Source organism: Coloeus monedula, assembly GCF_965178545.1.
Source record: "Coloeus monedula genome assembly, chromosome: 5".
In the NCBI taxonomy this organism is placed as follows: domain Eukaryota; kingdom Metazoa; phylum Chordata; class Aves; order Passeriformes; family Corvidae; genus Coloeus; species Coloeus monedula.
Window position 1 is genome coordinate 59,809,030 of NC_138785.1, and position 19,485 is coordinate 59,828,514.

Genomic DNA, 19,485 nt, shown 5'->3' on the forward strand with positions numbered 1-19,485 from the left:
CATTCAAATATTTAATGACCTATTGCTAAGTTCAAAGCCATAGCTCAGTCCAACAAAGTAATTTCAGTCTTTTGTAATGGCAAGCAAAACAGCCATCTCTTTTTAAGGATCACTTGCCTCTGTGGTTCTTGCAAAAGCAAGAAACAACCAGAATTTCAAACTCAACAGCCTGAAAGAATAAACTCCCTCACATGATTTTTAGTACTTCCTAACTCTAACCAGATGTGAGGTATGTAAGAACAGCCTTTTATTTCATATTTGTAGTTGTGCTGATTCTAGGAACAGGAGGATAGAAGTGATATGGTTAAAGTACTGTATGAAATACAAGAGCACTTATCCAAAAAAATTTTAAATGTCATGTTCACTCCAAGGCTTGTGCAGAGGTCTGGGAACAACTCCTATTTATCTAAATTGTTTTATGCATCACTGTGGGCAATTTTTCCTCCATTTCTATTTTTCGTAGCAAAATGACAGTTTTGAATTAATCCTAAAATTTGCTGAAAAAAAATATGTAAGCTTCATTTTATATTAGAAAGTAGTTGCAGAGTAGAGCCCATGTTTTCCAGTTGTATTCAGCATGCTTTTCTGGCATAATCCAGAAGCATGTGGAGCAGAAACAGTGCAGCTACCTGGTTTGCTTGAGAGCACAGCACTCCTCCTCTGTCCTCACCTCTTAGGTGACTAACTTCACATAAATTAAAATTATTTTTTTAAATTCTCCTCATCATTATGCAAACAAAATTCCTGCTGTTAAAGTGGAGATGCATGAGGGGCCAGTATTTGTGAATAATGTCTGAAATAAGATCAGTATTAACAGGGGGAGAAATATTTGCAAATATTAATGTATTAGTGTATTAATGCAGTGAAGGAAGTTGACTTTAGGCAAAGATGTTTTTCTATGGTTATGGTGAAAAAAACAACTTTGTAGGAGTGTTACTTTCTCTTACTCTTCTGTGTAACGGAACAACAGAACAATTTTGTGCTGGTGTTTTCTGCATTTTATTCCAGCACCTTTTTTATTTGTTGTATAATGAAAGTATGGATTGGTACCTACCAAGCTTACTCTTACATGGTGTTAGGCTTTGTAAACAAGTAAGTCAGCTTGCTATTCACTGCAGTAGCTGGCACACGAATTTGTTTCCAGATCCTGAGTTGAGTTTGCAATGCTGATGTTAAAAAAATGTATGTTCTTAGTTGTGAGATATGTACAAATTATTTGAAAGTCAGGGGGATATTTCAAATACATATGTATGCAGCAATATATTTGCATGTTCACACTGAAAGATGGAGTATCTTATTTTTATGCAGAGTCCTGTTTAACATAATGAGTTCGAAGTATACCAAATTAAATTAGTTTTTCAATTTTAGATGATTTCTTTAAGTTTTTTAATTTGGTAGATTTTGAAAAAAATATTTAATTTTTCAAAGAAGTATTTTGAATTGCATGGTCATATACATATTAAGATATCAGAGCATTGAGTTACCTATCTGGGGTCATTCTCTTTGATGTCAACAGGGATTCTTTTTGGGAGACTTGCACTGTAACCCTATCAAGCACTGCTGATAGATAAAAGTTATTGCTGGATCTTTAGAAAAGAGCTTCCCACCCTGAATTTATTTCTTGAAGTTCTGTAGGAAAATATGTTCCAAGAGAAAAATTTTATATGCTTTCAGCCTAAGATAATAAAGTCTGTATGTATTTTTCTGTTATTAAATAAGAGGTTTTAGGGTGGCTTCTGGAGCATGGGGTTCCCTGCACTGTCACTATAGTTGGATGTCAATAGCTGTTGGTAGCTTGTCTAATTGTATGCAACAAACACTTCTATAGCTTTCTATGTGTTTATTTTTGGAAGTAGGTGTGATGGACCAGGGCAAGGATTGTGCCACACTTGTCCTTTTATTTTTTCCATTTTTTTTTCTTAAGTTTCTAGTTTGTCTGTTGTTAAGCAATGGTGTTGGTCCAGGTGGGAATTTGGGTTGATCATGTGTGGTGGTGGTGGTGATGTTCTATGATCAGGGAGTCCCTGAAATTGTCCAAACAGTGGCTGTTCAAGAGTGTCATGGGAACTCTATCGTACCTATGGTTGTTCCATAAATCACAGTGAGTCATTGTAGAAAAACTATTCCAAGAAGATAATGTAATGACTCTCTGGGAAATGTGACAAAATGTATCATACAGCTAAAAGGACAGAAAACATAGGAAGTGATTGTTTCAACTTCAGCACAGATTTGTTGTAGTACTTATTACTGAAGTTACCTTTTTAGAGTTAAGAGCATTCTGCATTACTTGCATTAAATTTTATTAAAAACTACGTATAATGTGTGTTCTGACTGAAGCTTATAAACCTGCTACATTGCTTGTCCTTTTCTGAAAGTGCTTCTTTATTATTTAGTGTTATTTTGTCAGACATCTGATTTGTATAACTGAACACAGGGCACTTCATTTTAAGGGTAATAAACAAGGCACACTTTTAAAACCAACAAAACATTTTTAAATGGTAGACTATTTTTCTAATTATTTTGTCCAGTGTGTTCAATACCATTTTTACTTTCTCTGCAGTTAGCTTTCATGAGCTTGAAAGAGAAAGAGAGTGGGAAAGCAAGCTTTGCTGCAGAAAAAAAGAAATCAAAGCCAACCACCAACAGCTTTTTGAAAAAGAGTGTTCTGGTTGTTATAAAACATGTATATAACTGACAACTGATATTATCCACTGGTGAGATATTGTTCATACATCTATGGCATAAAATTACCAGAAAAATCATGCTGGTTATCAAGCCACATGTGCTTAATGCAGTTTGAGGATTTTGAGAATGCCATGTATATCTTTTATGGTGTCACCGTAACCCCTCACCTCCCACCAGTTCTCCAGACACACTCCCCACTATGTTATTGCCTCTTTGATGCACGTATCAACCCATTTCACCTCTGATACTTTTCACCTGAATGTGGACCATGCTGTGATGCTTGACTGACAGTGGTTGAGCACAAAGTCCTGTGTTCAGGGAAAGGACTATCTTTCTCTTTCACATGGCCAGTCTGTGGGTTGCAGTCTTGCCAGGAAAAGAATTCTTAGTGTTGAGGAGGTCAGCTGTGCCTGTGTGACAAATGCCTATATGAGCCCGTTTTGCACACACACACACACACACAAGCTGACCAGATGCTGTGTGGCCATTTGCATCATCTCAGAGCCCAAAGCAATATATTGTCTCTTCACAGGAATTCCATCCTCAGACATACCAAGATATGCAAGCATGTAGTTTTTGGGTTATTCAGAGTGTTAGCAGAGCAAGTTGGTGTCTGCCTACAATATGCTGTATAGAAACATTCATGGCTATGTTTACACTGTACTAACCACGATGAAGGAGTAGCTTCCACTACTTAAACTGGCTGCCATAAGTACTGCTATTGCTATCTCTCAGTAGAAGGGAGCTTGTAGAGAGCTGCAGAAAGCATCCAAGAAGAAAGGTAAATTCTGTCTGAGCTAAACCCTCTGAGGTCCCAGCAGCCCGTGCTTGTCCTTAGACTTCACATCATGAATGGTGTCCTGAGGCTTCTCATCGGGCATGGTGGTGATGACATGAGGTGCTGTTCTGGTAGATACAAACAGGACTGAAACCAAAAATAGAATTTATCAGAGTTTCAGCTATTAAAGGTGTGTGATGTTGCTGATTTTGCCTGGATGAAAATCAGGAACTTTAGAAGTGGAAAAGCCCTGCACTACAAATGCTACTCTGTCTCAGTCACTCACAGCTTCTCTTCCAGCATTTCTAAGGGTAAAAGGGACCTATGCATTTTTGAGATCAGTACTTTCTCATTTGTTTATTCTTCCCTTATACAGGCTGCATGTGTTAAATAGTATTTCTAGAATATGTATAATACTTTTTTTTCTGCCTCAGCTTCCCATCTCAACATGGCTCAGAGGAGAGACTGGAGATGAGAAACTGGTAGAATTATATTTGTAGACATCTGTCTCCAGAACAACTTCACTCCAGAAAATATAGCACAACAGATCTTCCTATGTGCTTTTGTAGCAATAATTGGAATATTTATACAATTTTGGGGGAGGAATGGGAAAGGGAAGGCAGATTACCAGCATAATGCAAAGTTCTTAGCAAGCGGTAGTTGGTGTGGTTCCAGTGATTTGCCTAATTTTCATGGAACTGTTTGATTTAGACCAATAAGTGGTTAATCAAGTGGATGGCTGTGAAATATGTGGCTTGGTCACTTAACCCACCACCAGCATGAACACACCACAGAAAGGCAAACACCTGTTTTCTGCAGCAACCAAGTTTTGGTTCTGAGGTCTTTGTCTGCATTCTGACTCAGACCAGCATGAGTACCTGCTTAAAAGAATTGTGGCAGTCTGTGAGGGTATAGCAAATATCACTTTATCTTAACATCATTTTGCTTATGTTTTTACATAATTCTTTTTTTTTTTTCATGCCTTGTTTAGCATTCTACTAGGTCAGATGAAGTCAGGGGTCAGGGGTGTGCTTGATTTAATGCAACTGGATGGTTTCCCTGGTTTTTGTCCCTTCCTTTTGGTGTCCTGTCACTTGAATTTTATGTTTTTGCCTTTATTTCTTGAGACAACTTTTCTGGGTATCATTTTCTCTGCTGTGTTGGTCCTTTATGCTGGTACAGATTGCATTTGTTCATCTAAAATGCCTGTCCTGCACCATTTCCATCATTTTTACGGTCTTACATTTTGTCATTTTCCGCTTAGGTTTGGTTGTGGTTTGTTATGTTTTGACAGTGGTTTGTCATACAGCTGTGAATAACCTCTCTGGTTTGCTTTTAAAACTTTCTTCTTTGCAGTTGTTGAACAAAGTTAACTGAGCTACTCTTTCTTCAAACAGAATGATTAGCAAAGACAGAAGTGTGAGTGGCTGTATACTGCAAGCAGGCAAACCATTTGTTCTGGCTTTATTTGCATTCAGAGTGTAGAATTTTTATGCAAACACAAATACTCTCTTTGATAAATATTCATCATGGGAGTGATGGTTTTGATTTATAAGACATGGAAGTTTTAGAGTTAAAACTGGAGCTTCCTCATCTAAGGTATGTCTTTTTGTCTGTGGAACAAGAACATGGGTAATCCACCTAAACATTTCTCCCCTCCAGCCTAAAAAATCAGCTTATACCATATGCTTCCTGATAAACCTGCCTGCCATGACAAATTCTGAGTTTTTCAATGTCTGGCCTGCTCTGTACTATTAGAAATCTAATTCAGTTGTTTAAAAAATAAATTGTATGGGCTCTGAGTTTTCATTTTAGGATCAAGTAGCAGGCTACTTAGTGTTGTCAGTGGATACGGAGAAAAAAATTAAAGCTCGAAGCTGGTACGGAACTGTGCAGGGCTTTGTGCTTCAGGTTCAGACACTGGTAATGAGACCTGCAGGAAAGGAGCCGAGAGTTGAAGTTGACTGAGAGCCAGCTGTGTGCCACTGCAGCAGAGAAATCAACAGCCTCCTGGGCTGCATGAGGGAGAGTTTGAGGCAGGTGATCTTTCCCTCAGCACTGGTGAGACACATCTGGTGTAGGACAGTCAGTTTGGACTCACCACTTAAAAGCAAGACATGGATATATTGGAGTGAGTCCAGAAAAGAGACATGAATATGTTAAGGAGGATTTGCTCTGTGAGGAGAGGCTGAGAGAGTTGAGACTCTGCAGCTTGGAGAAGCCTATAATGTGAGTAAATATATGATGGGGACAGAGTAAAGAAGATAGAGTCAGACTTCTCAGTATTGCCCAGTGTAATGCAAGAGGCAGTGAGCACAAAGTGAAACACAGAAAATTTCATTTAAACACAAGAAAAACTGTTTTCCTTCAAAGGTGATCAAACACTTGCACAGGTTACCCAGAGAGGCTGTGAAGGCTTCATCTTTGGAGGTACTCGAAACCCAGTTGGACACAGCCCTAGCCATGCCACTGCAGATGCACCTTCTCTGAGGGAGAGTGGGATGATGACCAGAGGTGCTCTCCAAGTCCAGGTGCTATCCTGTGGAAGGGATCTTGGACTCTGCTGCTTGCTCTCTACATTCCCTGGTCCAGACTCTCTTAGCCTGAGGCCGAAATAGTCGAGATCTGATGAATGAATTTTGTACTGAGCAGTTCTTTAAAGACTGGTGGTCAGCTGCCAGTGTAAAAAGAAAAAGGTTGGGAGGAGATTTTATTGTAGACTGGCTGAACCTTAATTAAAAATTACGCTGATGCAGTTTAGCTTTGTGCTGAGACATATAGAGGGGTTTATAGTTCTGTTCTGAATGTTTTTACCAAAATGAATTATAGCGAAATATTGTCTCTCTTCAGAGGGATGAAGGGTTTAGGACTGAGCTGCAGATTATGTGTCTGTTGAGAATAAGGGTCATAAGGTGTGGCGAGTAAAGCTGAGGTCTCATTGTCATAGTTTCTGTTACTTGCTCTTGACTCAAGTGTGTTTTAGAGGATTGAAGTGCTGGTTACACTCTTTCGAAAAAAGGAAATACACTGTCAAGTGAATCAAATTATACACACAAATCCTCACAAGGGTAAAATGCTGTTAGAAAATACTGGAGAAAAGGCACGGTCACACCTACCACAATGATTGAGTTACACAGGCTAGAAGGAATTGGAGAGAAAAAAACCTACACATTTGCAACTTTATAAGCTTTAATATTTTGGGTTATAGCCTTTAACTGTAGGCAATGTTGTTGATATAAAGTAAATAAGATACTGCAGATAGTGTGAAAGTGTCATGGAGCTAAACAAAACCATTGGGTTCTGGTTGTGGGAAGGATTCAAGTCACTGAATAACAGTACTGAATCCATGTTACACATTCTACTTTGTAATTTTGTCAAAAATTGAGAACAAAGGCAAATTGGTTAGAAACATTAGATTTCCACAATATCCAAAAGGTGCTAAGTAGATCATTAAAAATAAAACCACAATTTTAAGTACATGGGAAGAATATATTAATTAAGAATATGCTAATTTTACTCCTTAAAAGGTGTGATTTTGCCATATGGAAGTACTACTTCCCCTCCATTCCAAAATTCATGGTGTTTTAAAGTTATAATATGGGCAGATTATATGTACGTTTTCTGAATGTGTGAATACAATGTAATATATTACTGTTATAATACTATTAAAAGTACACTAGTGTTCTCTAATATAGTATTATCATTATTGCTATTGTATAGATTTTATATCATACCTCTACTCTTACTTAATATGTAGTTTGTATAAATAACTAGAAATTTCTGTAAGCAGAAATTAATCACATATTCTAATTTTTATTCTAAAAGTAACCTACATGATAGAAGCCCAATCTTACACACTAGATAGGGATTTAAAAAGGACAGGTCTGTGTGTGCCAGCTTCTGCCTTGGATACATGTGGGTGGTTTAATCAACATGGCCCACATGTCTCTGTCAGACAGAATTTGGACTTATTAGACCGTCTTTTCACTGCCTTCCATGCCACACTATCAAATCTGACAGCAGCTTTTCCTAGGAATTGACAGATTTGTGTTGTTTGGGTTTGAATCCACTCAGCAGATAAGGTCTTACAGAGGTGGAGGAGCAGTCCCATGAGCGTCCTGCCTTGAAGCTCTTCCAGAGAGCAGGTCACAGTACTGAAAACTGGAACTTTGCTGTTGTCCAGCTTCAGAGGGATTCCTCCCTCCACATGGCAGCCAGATGGACCATGTCTGGAAGAACACAGCTGATGTGCTCTTTCACTGGGACAATTTTGGGCAAATAGAAACGTAGTCAGAATAGCAGCAATGTGTTGTGCAACTCCACAAAGTTTTGCTCTGCGTGTACTGATTTGTTCTCATCAGTTACAGGAACATATGTAAATGAACATGCCAAGCTCTGGCCCATGCAGATGTTAGTTAGCCATGCCCAGAGATGTCAATTAACAATTAACAGAAAGCTCATGCTCTCTTTTGCAGTGCCCAGGAAGGTTCATTTGCAATCAATGGGCTGCTGTCTCCTGGCTTCCCTAGTTCCTGCATCTGGCTGAGGAGAGTTAGTTACATCTCCATTTAATTACTGAGATCCAACTGTGATAATCTTTCAAGCAAGAGACTCTCATAGTCTGCCTAGAGGTTTATGGGACAGCTCAACATTTTGTATTGGGAGCCAAAAAAATCCACAGCTCCAACCAGCAGTGTTCCTCGAGCCCATCTATATCATGTTGATGAGATAATCAGCTGCAGGCTGCACCAGAGCTTCCAGAATTCCTTTGAGCTATAGGCAGAGAGTGGTTTTTTTCATTCTGTTGCTGATTCTGTGTAACTGTTAAAGGCTTTTTATCTTTTATATTTTTGGGGGTTTATTCATTTCTGTTTTATTACTTATTTTATAACCTAGCTTTAATTAAAGACAGAGGACTTGACAGGATTCAAGCTGCAAAAAAAAAAACCAGCCTGAAAGCAATAAAACCAATATTTTTATTTCACTGGTTAACACTTCCGTTGTTTCTCTTCTACACCAACTTGGCAGTTATTTTACATGGTGTATATGCTAAATCCAAATGTCTGATTCTGAGAGCTTCTACTGTAAAGGTAACACATGAGCAGTTCAGTGAGCAAGGAGGGGTTTGCTATCAAGCCCTGCTTCTGCAAAGAGGCCGTGACCCTTCATTCTGTAGAGGGGGCTTTGAGATTTTGACAGCCTATCTTTGGCACACAAAGGGAGGAAATGTTCTTCAACTATTCCTAGCCCACAAATAATACCAGTTTCCTCCGGACTACAAAAACATGTTTACTTTCTATTTAACTCAAGTCTTCCTTAGGGAAAAAAACCCCAACCATCCAACAGTACCATCGCCACCATACTGTGTGGTGATACCAAAATTATATTGTAAATTATTTTTTCAGCTGGCTTTCTACCCACAGCTCATCTGAGGCTTGGAAAAACCCTGAACTTCACAAGTTATGGACAATCCCATCTGGAGATCATTGGACTTTTTGGCTCAGTTTGGGATGGAAAAATAATTCTAGAATTATACATATTCCTGACAGAATGAAGTGTTTTATGCTCAGGCAAACATATTTGAAAGGGAAAATAAACTAAAAGATCAGGGTGAGAGAGGGACACCCTAATCATCATTGGTGCATGCCCAGGCCAAAAAGCAGGAGTGTGTCCTCAGTGCTTCCCTCCTTGAGAAGCAGGCCTTGGGCCATTTAATATGTCATATGGTTTCATTCTATTCCTTAGAATTCCCCAGCTGTGATACTTGAGGAATTATATATAACGTTAACTGTTACTGACCTATAAAGCTTTTTGCCTATGTTCATAGATTGAATTAATTGATTTCTGGACCACTCATATTTGGGGGGTGTCACAAATCTATCTTACTTAATTCTGAAATTGTTTTTTGGTCTCTGATCCATGGAAAAGTTACACGGAATCACATGCAGCCAAGCTGTCACGCTACAAAATAAGCTAAAGTTACGTCATGCCAGTGCATGACAGCATTCTTTTTTGTGCAAAATACTCATTTCAGATATGCCTTTCTTATAGACATTTTCATATAAATAACTATTTCCTGTTGCTAAATCCAGCTGATCTTTGTTACTTTGCTTTACTATCTGGGCAACTGCTAGCAAAATTCAGCAAAGATTAAGTGGCAGTGCCCACTTCTCGTAAGAAATCCCCCCTCAGCTAGGGAGGAATGCTGCCCAGGAAAAAATTATAATTTAAAGCAGCATTCCAGTGATCTGGAATGAATGCCTGAATGCTGAGGTGCAGGTGATTTTTCCTTCTAGTATATACAGTATCTTGCAATGTGGGGTGTCACATTTCACACTATTAAATGGTCTTTTCTGGGTAATGGGACAGTAAAAGCCTGTTGTTATTTGTATAGATGAAGATATTTTTTCCATGTTAGAAGTGTTGCAAGTTTGTTTCTTAAACGTTTAAAAATCTGTGTGCTTTGGAGTAGGGTTGTTCACCTTTGTGGTAGGGGTATCCCTCTTGTTCTCTTTGTGCAAATCTGACTGAATTTAGCAGATTTCTAAATATTTTGGGGAAAAGAAAGGTACCCATTCTCAGGTATTCAGTGCAGGCTTTACTAGGGTTTGACAGCTGAAATTTCCAAGATCTGCCTTCCCAGGTACAAAGTAGGAGCCCAGTGGGGTATCCACATGCCAACTACATAGAGTAACTAGATATTTTGCAGCTCAGGGCTATGTGGAACCATGGTCATTTCCATTACAAAACCCACAGGGAAGGCTCAGCCAGTGGTGCATGCAAGAGCAGGAAACCTTCCCTTCTACACTGCTGGCAGATGCACCTGGGATCTGGGTGGCCTTATGAAGGAAGGCACTTAACCTGAATGTAGAGGAAAGAAAAGGGAAGAGGAGGGGGAAAAGAAAAGGAGGCTAAAAATCAGGACCAGATGACATTGATATGATAGAGGAGAGAGAAATAGGAACTGCCAGATGAAAGGAGAAGATGGAGTAAGGGCGGGTTGGAAGTCAATGAGAAAAATATAGGGAATGGGGATATGTTTGGCTGGGCGAGGCCAAACCTCTTTCCTTTTTCAAGAGCAAAGAGGTCCTCTTGGTTGATCTCTGGCTGATGAGAAGCTGAAGGAAGGAAGGAAGGAAGGAAGGAAATATGAGATTAATTTGGAGAAAGAATCTGCTGTTATGAGGAGACAAAATGGGTGTGCAGAGAGGGAGTTTGAGGGGTGGCAGGGGGGAACACACAAAATAAAGATCTAGAAGGAAAGCTTAGGCTGCTAAGGCAGGGAGCCTGGGACAAGAAGCTGTGGAAGGACACTGAAAAAGTGTATGTGAAGTTGGCATTTTGGGCAGTGTGGAGGAGAACAAAGAGACAAAGGGCCTTCCTAAGTAAGAAGAATGAAGAAATCATTTAGAATTAGGATAAGTTAATGAGTTTCCTGCAGCGAAAGAAAAAGGGGCAGCATTTGAGGAGGGAGAGAAGACAGGGAGATACTGGAAGTTGAACAGTGAGCTTGGAAGATAAGCAACCAACCATAAGCTGAGGAAACAGACAATAGGACCATGGGGGTGGGTGAACAAAAAGGTTGGAGAAAGAATAAAGTCCTGACATTAGGAAAGGAAATTACAAGAACTTCTCCATACTCATCTGTGTGCTGGGTCTATGTGATGCTTGTTTAGGGAGGTGTGGTATGGTAGGGAGGAGCACAGACACACATTCTCGAACGTGTATTCTGTGAACTAAAACCCACAGAATACACTCTAAAATATAAAGGAATTCCAATTGCAGTAGCACATAAAACTTCATTCAGCCCCACTGGTGGGATTGGATGTGCTGTTTAGACTATACTTTCCATTATTGCTGTGACTGCCACTGGGGAATTTCAAATACAAGGCCAACCTGGCATGCAGCTTGCTCTGTGCTCTACAAGGGGGGATTTCACTTCACTGGCACAAGAATGGCTGGACCACATCCTGAAGTGGCCACAAGTATACAATCGTCCCATATCCAATCCTGCCTTTAAATTTTTCAGGGTGCTCCTAGACAGTATCCTTCTGCTATCTCAAACAGAAGCTACATGGTGTTGCTGAAATCTTGTTGACTTGTAGAGACAGAGACAGAGTGGAGTGTGTACATCCACACATGAGCGTGTCCACCTACTGCAGTAAGGGAAAGAAAAGCACCTTTGCCATGTTCCCATTCTTTTGCCCAGGAAAGGATTGTATGTATGCATGCAGCAGAGCAGGGAGTACACACACATATGTGCTTGCATACTCATCTACACAATAATGTCTCGGAAGAGAAAAATTCAAGGAAAAGTCTTTTGCACTAAAAAAATGCTTGAAGTTTGGGATGATCTCTAGGCCTCGTAAGAGCTATTCCACAGCCCTTTGTTGTTCTTGGAAATGTCATCTCCTGCACAAAAAGCCTTGTTACTGCTGTAGAGTTGCATGTTTATCCTAGAAATTAAATTATCTTTTTAAGCCATTCAGTGCTTCGGGAAGAGAACCAAAACCTTGAGCATGCTTCAGTCTTTTGTGGCAAAGCAACATAGTGAGCTGAGGGCAGATCTGCTCATTAACACAAGTTTCCATTACTGCTTCTTCTGGAGCTGAATATGTAGCTATAAACATTTATGCTGGATATTTGCATCAGTTATTTTCAGTTTTACAGACTGACAGGGTCTGCACGTGCATCTGTCATGGAAAATCAGGTTCCACAGAGCATATCCTTGTGTGCACCTCTATTCCTCTTCATCCTTTTGGTCTCCCACTTTGTTCTTCACAGTAGCATATCCCTGTGGCAAACATAGATAACGCTTCCTAGGAATTATTTTTTATTAAAATGCTTACTAGTAATGAGAATAAATTATTTAATGTACTTCTAGCCTTCTTTAATGTGTTGTAGCTGTAAATACAGGGCAAAAAGCAATGCCACGTGACCATGCTACTTTGGGAACAGTCTATAAACTGCAGTTAAATAGTTTCAAGATATTTATGCAGTGCATAAGTCACATGAATAGAGGTTTATCACAATCAGTAGGAATGCTGGATTTTCATATTGCCCATTTGCTGCTTAAGATGATTAGCAGGAAATTTAATTTGCACTAATTAGCCTTAGGGGAGCAAGAAATTAACTTGATGGGTAAATTTCACTTTTTGCTATATACCACACCAACATGAAGAAATTTGAGTTAAACCATGAGTTAAATCCTGTGCTAATACACTGGACTTCAGTTTTTCTAAATTAAATTAAAAGACTGTAGAAAATTATTATATGCATGGTTAGTGGGTGGGGTTTTTTAGGATCTAGAGTCATATAACAGTCTTTCAATGTATTCACTTGATTGTCAACCACTTCCAGAGAGTGTGGTATATTTTTGTACATTAAACTACATTGATATCTGATATTACAGCAAAAGCTTTAACAAGTCCTAATTTTCTATATTTGCATATTTTCATTATACAGTATGCATTATGACTGCCTGTACAATATTCCACATTGCAATGCACAGAACAAAAACAGTATTCACAGAACTATTCTGAAAATGCCTTATTTTTTAATTTGCAACACCCATTTGCAAATGCGTTTTTAGGTTCGGGAGCCTTTGTTCATATTCTGGCAAAATTTCTATGAAAATAGTTTTTTTAGAAAACACTCTCAAAATTATACAGCAAATGAGGGAGGAATGAGTCACCACACAGTCCTAATAGACAAATTAGAATTAGGAACTAATAAACTCTAATCTTGCCTGTGGATGGTGACTTTCCTATCTCATTCTACCAAGAGAACATTTAGCTTGCTTGGTTTTTCCTTGTAAAATGGAGGCAATTTTTATGTATCCACCACTCAAAATTACTGTGGATTGATTAATGCTTGCAAAGCAATGAGTCATTTGGTATGGAAGTATCCATCTATTATAAACTGAAGTGTTCTCTTATACCAATTTGTGGTTACATTCAAATTTATCTGTAAAGAAGGAGATGGAAAGCATGAGTTGCATGTGAGGTAATTGCCTTTGATGTCAGTGCTGCTACTAGTTTGTGCTTCTGAAGCACATTCAGAAGCTCACTCTCACTACTACATTTTTGGAATTAGACCTTGTAAAAATTACCTGACTCTACTACTGAAGTGAGAGATGTGACTTCAGTGAGAATTTTGCCTGACTAAGTGTTGCTGAATTGGATACCTTCAGTCCACAGTTTGGGGTTTAAGTGGTGCATGTAAGGGAGTGCAGGTGTCTGCTCAGACTTTCTAGCCTATGACCTAAATTCTGGTCTAAAGAGAGATCCCAGATAGACCTGTGGGTAGTCATATATTGTACAGCATTCTAGTTTTCCATTCTCAGGTCCTCCTTCAATCCCCAGTACTCTGATTTCTCAGTAGTAGCCCTCCTGTTGAATCAAGTGTGCACATGTGTGTGTGTGTGTGCATGTATGGGTGGGTACATATAAATATATGTGTCCCTGCACACAAACAAACATATGTGTACACAACTTCCTTATAAAAAAGTGCTTTGCTTTTTGGTGTGTAGAAGTATATTTCTGTCAATATTCACCACTTGGATTTATACACTTACGGGTAATATTCAGCTTTCAGTAGTAATTGACATCATGTGGGTTTTCATGTAATAATTACTTTGGAACAAAAAACCTTGCAGATGGTTTCAAGAGTGACTCTAACTTGCCATCAATGTAAAAAGATTAAATATGATGAGCCCACTCCCTCTGAATGGAGTCAGCCATTTTCATTGATTTCAGTGGGAGCTGGCACAACTTTGTCTCTACAAAAGGGAGAGAAAATGTATTATATTCATTAAATGAAAGTTTGATTTCATTGCACTTAAAATTATTCATGTGCTGTTAGCAAATGGTTTGAAATTTTATAACCTAGAGCATTTGCTGAATTCTGCTTTGTATTTTCCTCACAGCAATTGGAAGGACCCTCATCCCTCGTTATTTTAGCACTGTCTTTGAAGGAGGTGTAACAGACCTGTATTACATTCTCAAGCACTCAAAAGAGTCATACCACAACTCATCTATCACAGTGGACTGTGATCAATGCACCATGGTCACTCAGCATGGAAAACCCATGTTTACCAAGGTAACAGGGAAGACTCAATAAAACATATTGTTGGTTTTTGGTTTTCTTTTTCTTTTTTAGTGCGTATAAGGGTGAAAAATATTGGCTGTTGAATTTTTCTGGTAGACTGATTATTTCTAATTCTGAAAACCCTTGGAGCCATTTAATTACTGTTTTCTATATTCATTATGTGACTGGAAAATTCTGTGGGTATCTCCTACAATTCTTCCAGAAAGTTTGCAAGAGAAGCACGTAATGCCAGGTTGCCAGATTATCAATTTTATGTGAACTAAATTCAGCCTGCCCATCTCCTTTACTCTGGGTTTGATTTTAAGGCAACTATGAGATTTCACATTGCTGGTACCTACCATTTGGTACATTTGATACTTAGCTAGTACAAGAACTATAAATCTCGAGGAAAATACTGATTTAATACAGTAGGATGCCAGTCCAAAGGATAACGAAGTTAATGGAAGGAGTCAATTGATTGAAACACACTCTGGATCAAACAGTTAGTGAATATTCAATATTTGTAATTTTGCATTCATGCATAGGGCACATGTAGTCATGTAATTAAAACTGGTGCCACATATGTATATAAAACAGCAGTACCAAAAGGGTGAAAAATAAAAATTAAAACAAAAATTTTCTTATAGCAAAAAAAAAAAAAAATCAGTAAACTGTTTTCAATATGGAAGTGAATACATTTTAATATATTAACAGGAAATAATGGTCTTCCATCTTGTACCTGTTCATCTGTAACTTTTTCATGAATCAAAGAACAAAAGGAGAAGGGGCAGCAGGAGAAGGTAGCTAATCCATGGTAGCTAGTCCTGGCCTGCATGACTGTGGAGGTTTTAATTTTAAGTCATTGGCTATTGACAGCATCATGACTACAGTGTACATGGCTTGTGCCGTTCTAGCATGTATGTGAGTCCCATCCCTTTGCAGGGCCCTCTCTGCCACCTCCCATTGGGGTGGGGCTCAGAGGAGAGGAAGCTGCCGGTGTGCGGTGCCCTGGTGAGCCAGGAAGTGTGAGCCCACTCCAGCCCCTGTGGCTTACACACAGATAGACAGAGAAGAGACCAGATATTCCTATTAGCACCTCTTTTCCACCTGTCTGCTCATGAGAAGCTGTGAGTCCTGGCCATGTGCAGGAGATGTGCCAAAGTTACACAGTAGCTGCTTCACTGCTGAGCTCCCTAAAGCGATTTCTGTGTCATTTCCCTTTGTGTTAGCTTTATTGCAATAGCAAATAAAAGAGGGTTGGTTTGGGTTTTTTTAACCAGTAAATACAGTACACTTTTCTCAATGCAATTAGATTATTTTACTTATCATGGCAGCACATGACAGCATTGTTATTTTGGAAAGGAGGTTAGCATCCAGCAAGTCAAAGATGAACAGACAGTATGGACTGGGCTGGGTGCCCACCTCCTGTGAGGGGACCACAGTTGCCCCCCGCAGCACAGTCCTGTTGTGTGCAGTGGGTTTCTCTGTCTGCTGCAGCCCCAGCAGTGCACAGCTTGCCTCAGCCTTGACGTTTCTCTGGCAGATTCCGATATAAACCTGTGTCCTGGTGGAAAAGTTCAGGTGGAGATGTGATTTGGATTCTAGGAGAAAAATTAGGAGGGTTTAATGCACGTATGTTTAAAATATGGCTCGTTAGTAAGAGCAAATCTGAAATACAGTAATTGGTGGAAGAGGGGAGAAGAGAATATATTACTCTTTCAGAAATAAGTTAGAGCTGAATGTTGTCTCAGCTGTGCTTGTTTAACTCCTAGCAGAGATACCAAAGACACAGATCTTGTACTCAAAGGTAAACTCCTACTCTCACAGCATCGGTGATGGAACAAAGCAGACCTCCCATAATAAGCCCCACTGCAATGGGCTGTGTAGCTCCTTGGATCATAACTGAATTTGACCCAGTGAAACTACCATGAGGGGGGGGTTTAATGCAAAGCTACAAACTGTTTCTGTTTCACAAGAAAATTCTAAGCTGAAAATTCACTAACTTCTGACATAACAGACTGTGACACTTTTCATTATGTATTGAATCAAGAATCCACAGAATCAAGAATCAAATGTATTTTATTCATTTCAACATTTTGCTAGTTAGAGCAAATCACTGCATACAGCAGTATTGGATGAATACATAAAATGGCATTTCCAATTCTTTTCAAACAAGTATGGCCAGAAGATGCCTAGCAGTAAGAATATGAATAGTCCAGCTTGTCTTTAGAGGCTGAGAGGTCCTTGTAAAGTGTCACACACTTTAAATTTTTTTTATCAAGATATAAATAAGTAGTATAAAGAATTTATAACAGTTCAATGGCATACATAAAATGTTGTAGACTGAAGGCAAGACCACTCTGTTTGTTTACTTGGGAGATGCTCCACTTTTTTCTTCAGGTAGATGAAAGTTTTAGGAGTCCTCCTAAGTCTGTTTTCACCATGTTTACTCCAACTCTGGCACTCCCACTTTATGTGTAGGCAAATTGTTTTTCTACACTTATCAATGTTTGTTTCCCAGTAGAATGGCAGAGGTGGGCATTGCCTTGACCACTAAAACAGTGGGCACCCCATGTGCTCACTGCTCTCTTCCTGCTCCCAACAGTGCAACCATCAGCTGGATTGTATTGGTGAAGCCCTTGAAACTCAGCGGTTTTAATCCTTACTAATAATACCAGACATTGCCCAGATTTATATAAGCCTTAGATTTCTTTTCAAGCAACAACTCATGTTTGAGAAATGGTAGTTAATAAAGGGGGAGCACTTATAAAGATGCCCAGTGTTGGGAGAATGAGATTGTGAGCAATAAGGCACAGGACCAAAGTTGGTTTTCATAGGCATAAGCAGCTGAAATTCCTACAATTAATAAGTGCAGTGAAGGGGTTAAAAATCTATTGGTTAGTTTGAGAAATGTTCTTTTTTAGTTTTTTCCTGGCCTAGTCTAGAGCAACCACGTGATACACTGAATGCCTGCCAGCCTCTTTCTTGTTGATCCTCCGGAGACCATCTGTGCTGGGGGCATTGATTAGAGTGTGTCTGCTGGGATTACATCTTTTCTGTTGCCATGCCAACTAATCAGCTGATTTTGGTTACCACAGAAACAAAATGTCAGAGCTCACAGTACGGTAACATGAATTCAGCACAACAGAAAATGTTTTCTTAATTGGAGACCCTTTTGATTTTTTGGATTCTGTGTAAAAAGCAGCTTTCAGGAAAAAAAATAGCCCTTTTAAAATAAGAACTGTGCCAATTTTATTGATTAAAAGCAATTTGTAAAATTCTACTTTACATAAGGAAATTAAATTCCTTTATAAGATGTATAAATTTTTACCACTGTAATATGAGGAATGTGTTTAAGTTTTTCTATTAAAATTTGTTAATGCCAGTGCCTAAAATCTGCTAAGAGCTTTGGCGATGTGAGCTTAAGAGAAGAAACATTTGAGAAGCCACAGGTCTTATTATAAAAAATTATTTTAAACCTGAAATGTTTTCACATTAACTGGTCAGTAACCAGGATCTTTGGTCTCGACACAGTAACATTAATAGAAAATATTTTTCTTCTGTGAATCCTTATGTGTATGCATGTGTACCCTTGTGTAATTTCTCATCATAGTGCAGGTGATGTGAAAATCAAAATAAGGGTGAAACATAAGGCACATTAAACATTTGAAGGCATCACTAAGGTGTGTTGAAAAGGGCAGATGAGAACCTGTTGCAAGATTCTCCTTCACAGGTCTACAGGAAATTGTCTATATAGTATGCCTGTTAAAATTACCTATGTATTTTTGCAGAAACAATAAGGAAGAAAAACTGTAAGGGCATTAAAGTGAACTGTTAACCAGAAAAGCCACACATTGACCAAGTGAGAGCTGGCCAAGTCTGAGTTGGAGCTTGTAAAAAGGCTCAACAGACTCAGCTGAATCTGGGGTGGTTATTTTTCAATCAAATACTAGCTGTATTAAAATTAAAGTTGTAGAAACCCTTTCTTTTGAAAGCCATTACACCCTGTTTCCACAATATCTCTGTACCCTGCACTTGCAAGCTTACTGTGAACAGGGGTTGTAAGTCTAAATATCCAATTTAAAAAAAAAAAATCAACAGTGATGGTCAGTTTTCAAATCAGACATCATTTTCGATACTCCACAGTGCCCCCAGTCAAGATATCATGCTGGGCTTGTATTTTTCACCTTAAAGAAGACCACAACCATGTACTTTTTCCACATAAAATTGTGAAGAGTTGTTTAAAAGTCCCCAGTAATTTATTTTATTTTTCATTTATAGCTAGTACCCACTTGCTGCATTTATTCCTCCCATGTCTTCTGTCCTTTCTTAGACAGAAGATTCCTCACAAAGCTGTGTGAGCCACTTTCGGTGGAAGTAGCTTCATTGTCCTGGCTCTCCTCTGCTCCCCTCAGTCTCAAACCTGTGAGGAAAATAGAGCTCCATGATGGGCACCAATCTGGCTTTCCTTGGAAGGGGTGATTAATAAAACTAGATAAGAAATGAAAAAAAAAAAAAAAAACCAACCAAAAAACAAAACCACAAAAAACAAACCAAACAGGACAAAGTGTTTGGAAAAGACAAGGACACTTGGAAAAGACAAGGAGAAAATTAGTGAAAAAAACCAGGTTTGGCCCCAGGCATTCAGGGCATTGCCTACTCCAACTGGACATGAAAGAAAGGTTTATATGCCAAGCTGTAGAAAGGAAAGAGCAGTCTAAAACAGGTTGGGAATGACTGGTTCAGCAACTTGCCATCGAGTGCACTCAGTTGCACCACAGCCACCACCACTGTGAGGTTCAGTCATTAATTAGCAGTAGCAAACTATGAGGCAAAGAGAATTGATGCAATAAATAAGATTAAGTGCACAATATTCTATGTTTGTAAAATGCTATAAAATCTATAGCATTATAAGTTACTGTCTCTGAGGTAAG

At 38.9% G+C, this 19,485-nt stretch overlaps 1 protein-coding gene across 7 annotated transcripts in view; it reads left to right on the forward strand.

Moving 5' to 3' along the window:
• LDB2 (LIM domain binding 2) overlaps nucleotides 1-19,485 on the forward strand; it is a 212,982-nt gene that overhangs the window by 145,986 nt on the left and 47,511 nt on the right. For all 7 annotated transcript variants that reach the window (XM_082282562.1, XM_082282564.1, XM_082282563.1 and 4 more), the window contains one exon: nucleotides 14,391-14,563. In XM_082282562.1, the coding sequence (XP_082138688.1) occupies nucleotides 14,391-14,563 (173 nt within the window). The remainder of the gene's footprint in view (nucleotides 1-14,390; nucleotides 14,564-19,485) is intronic.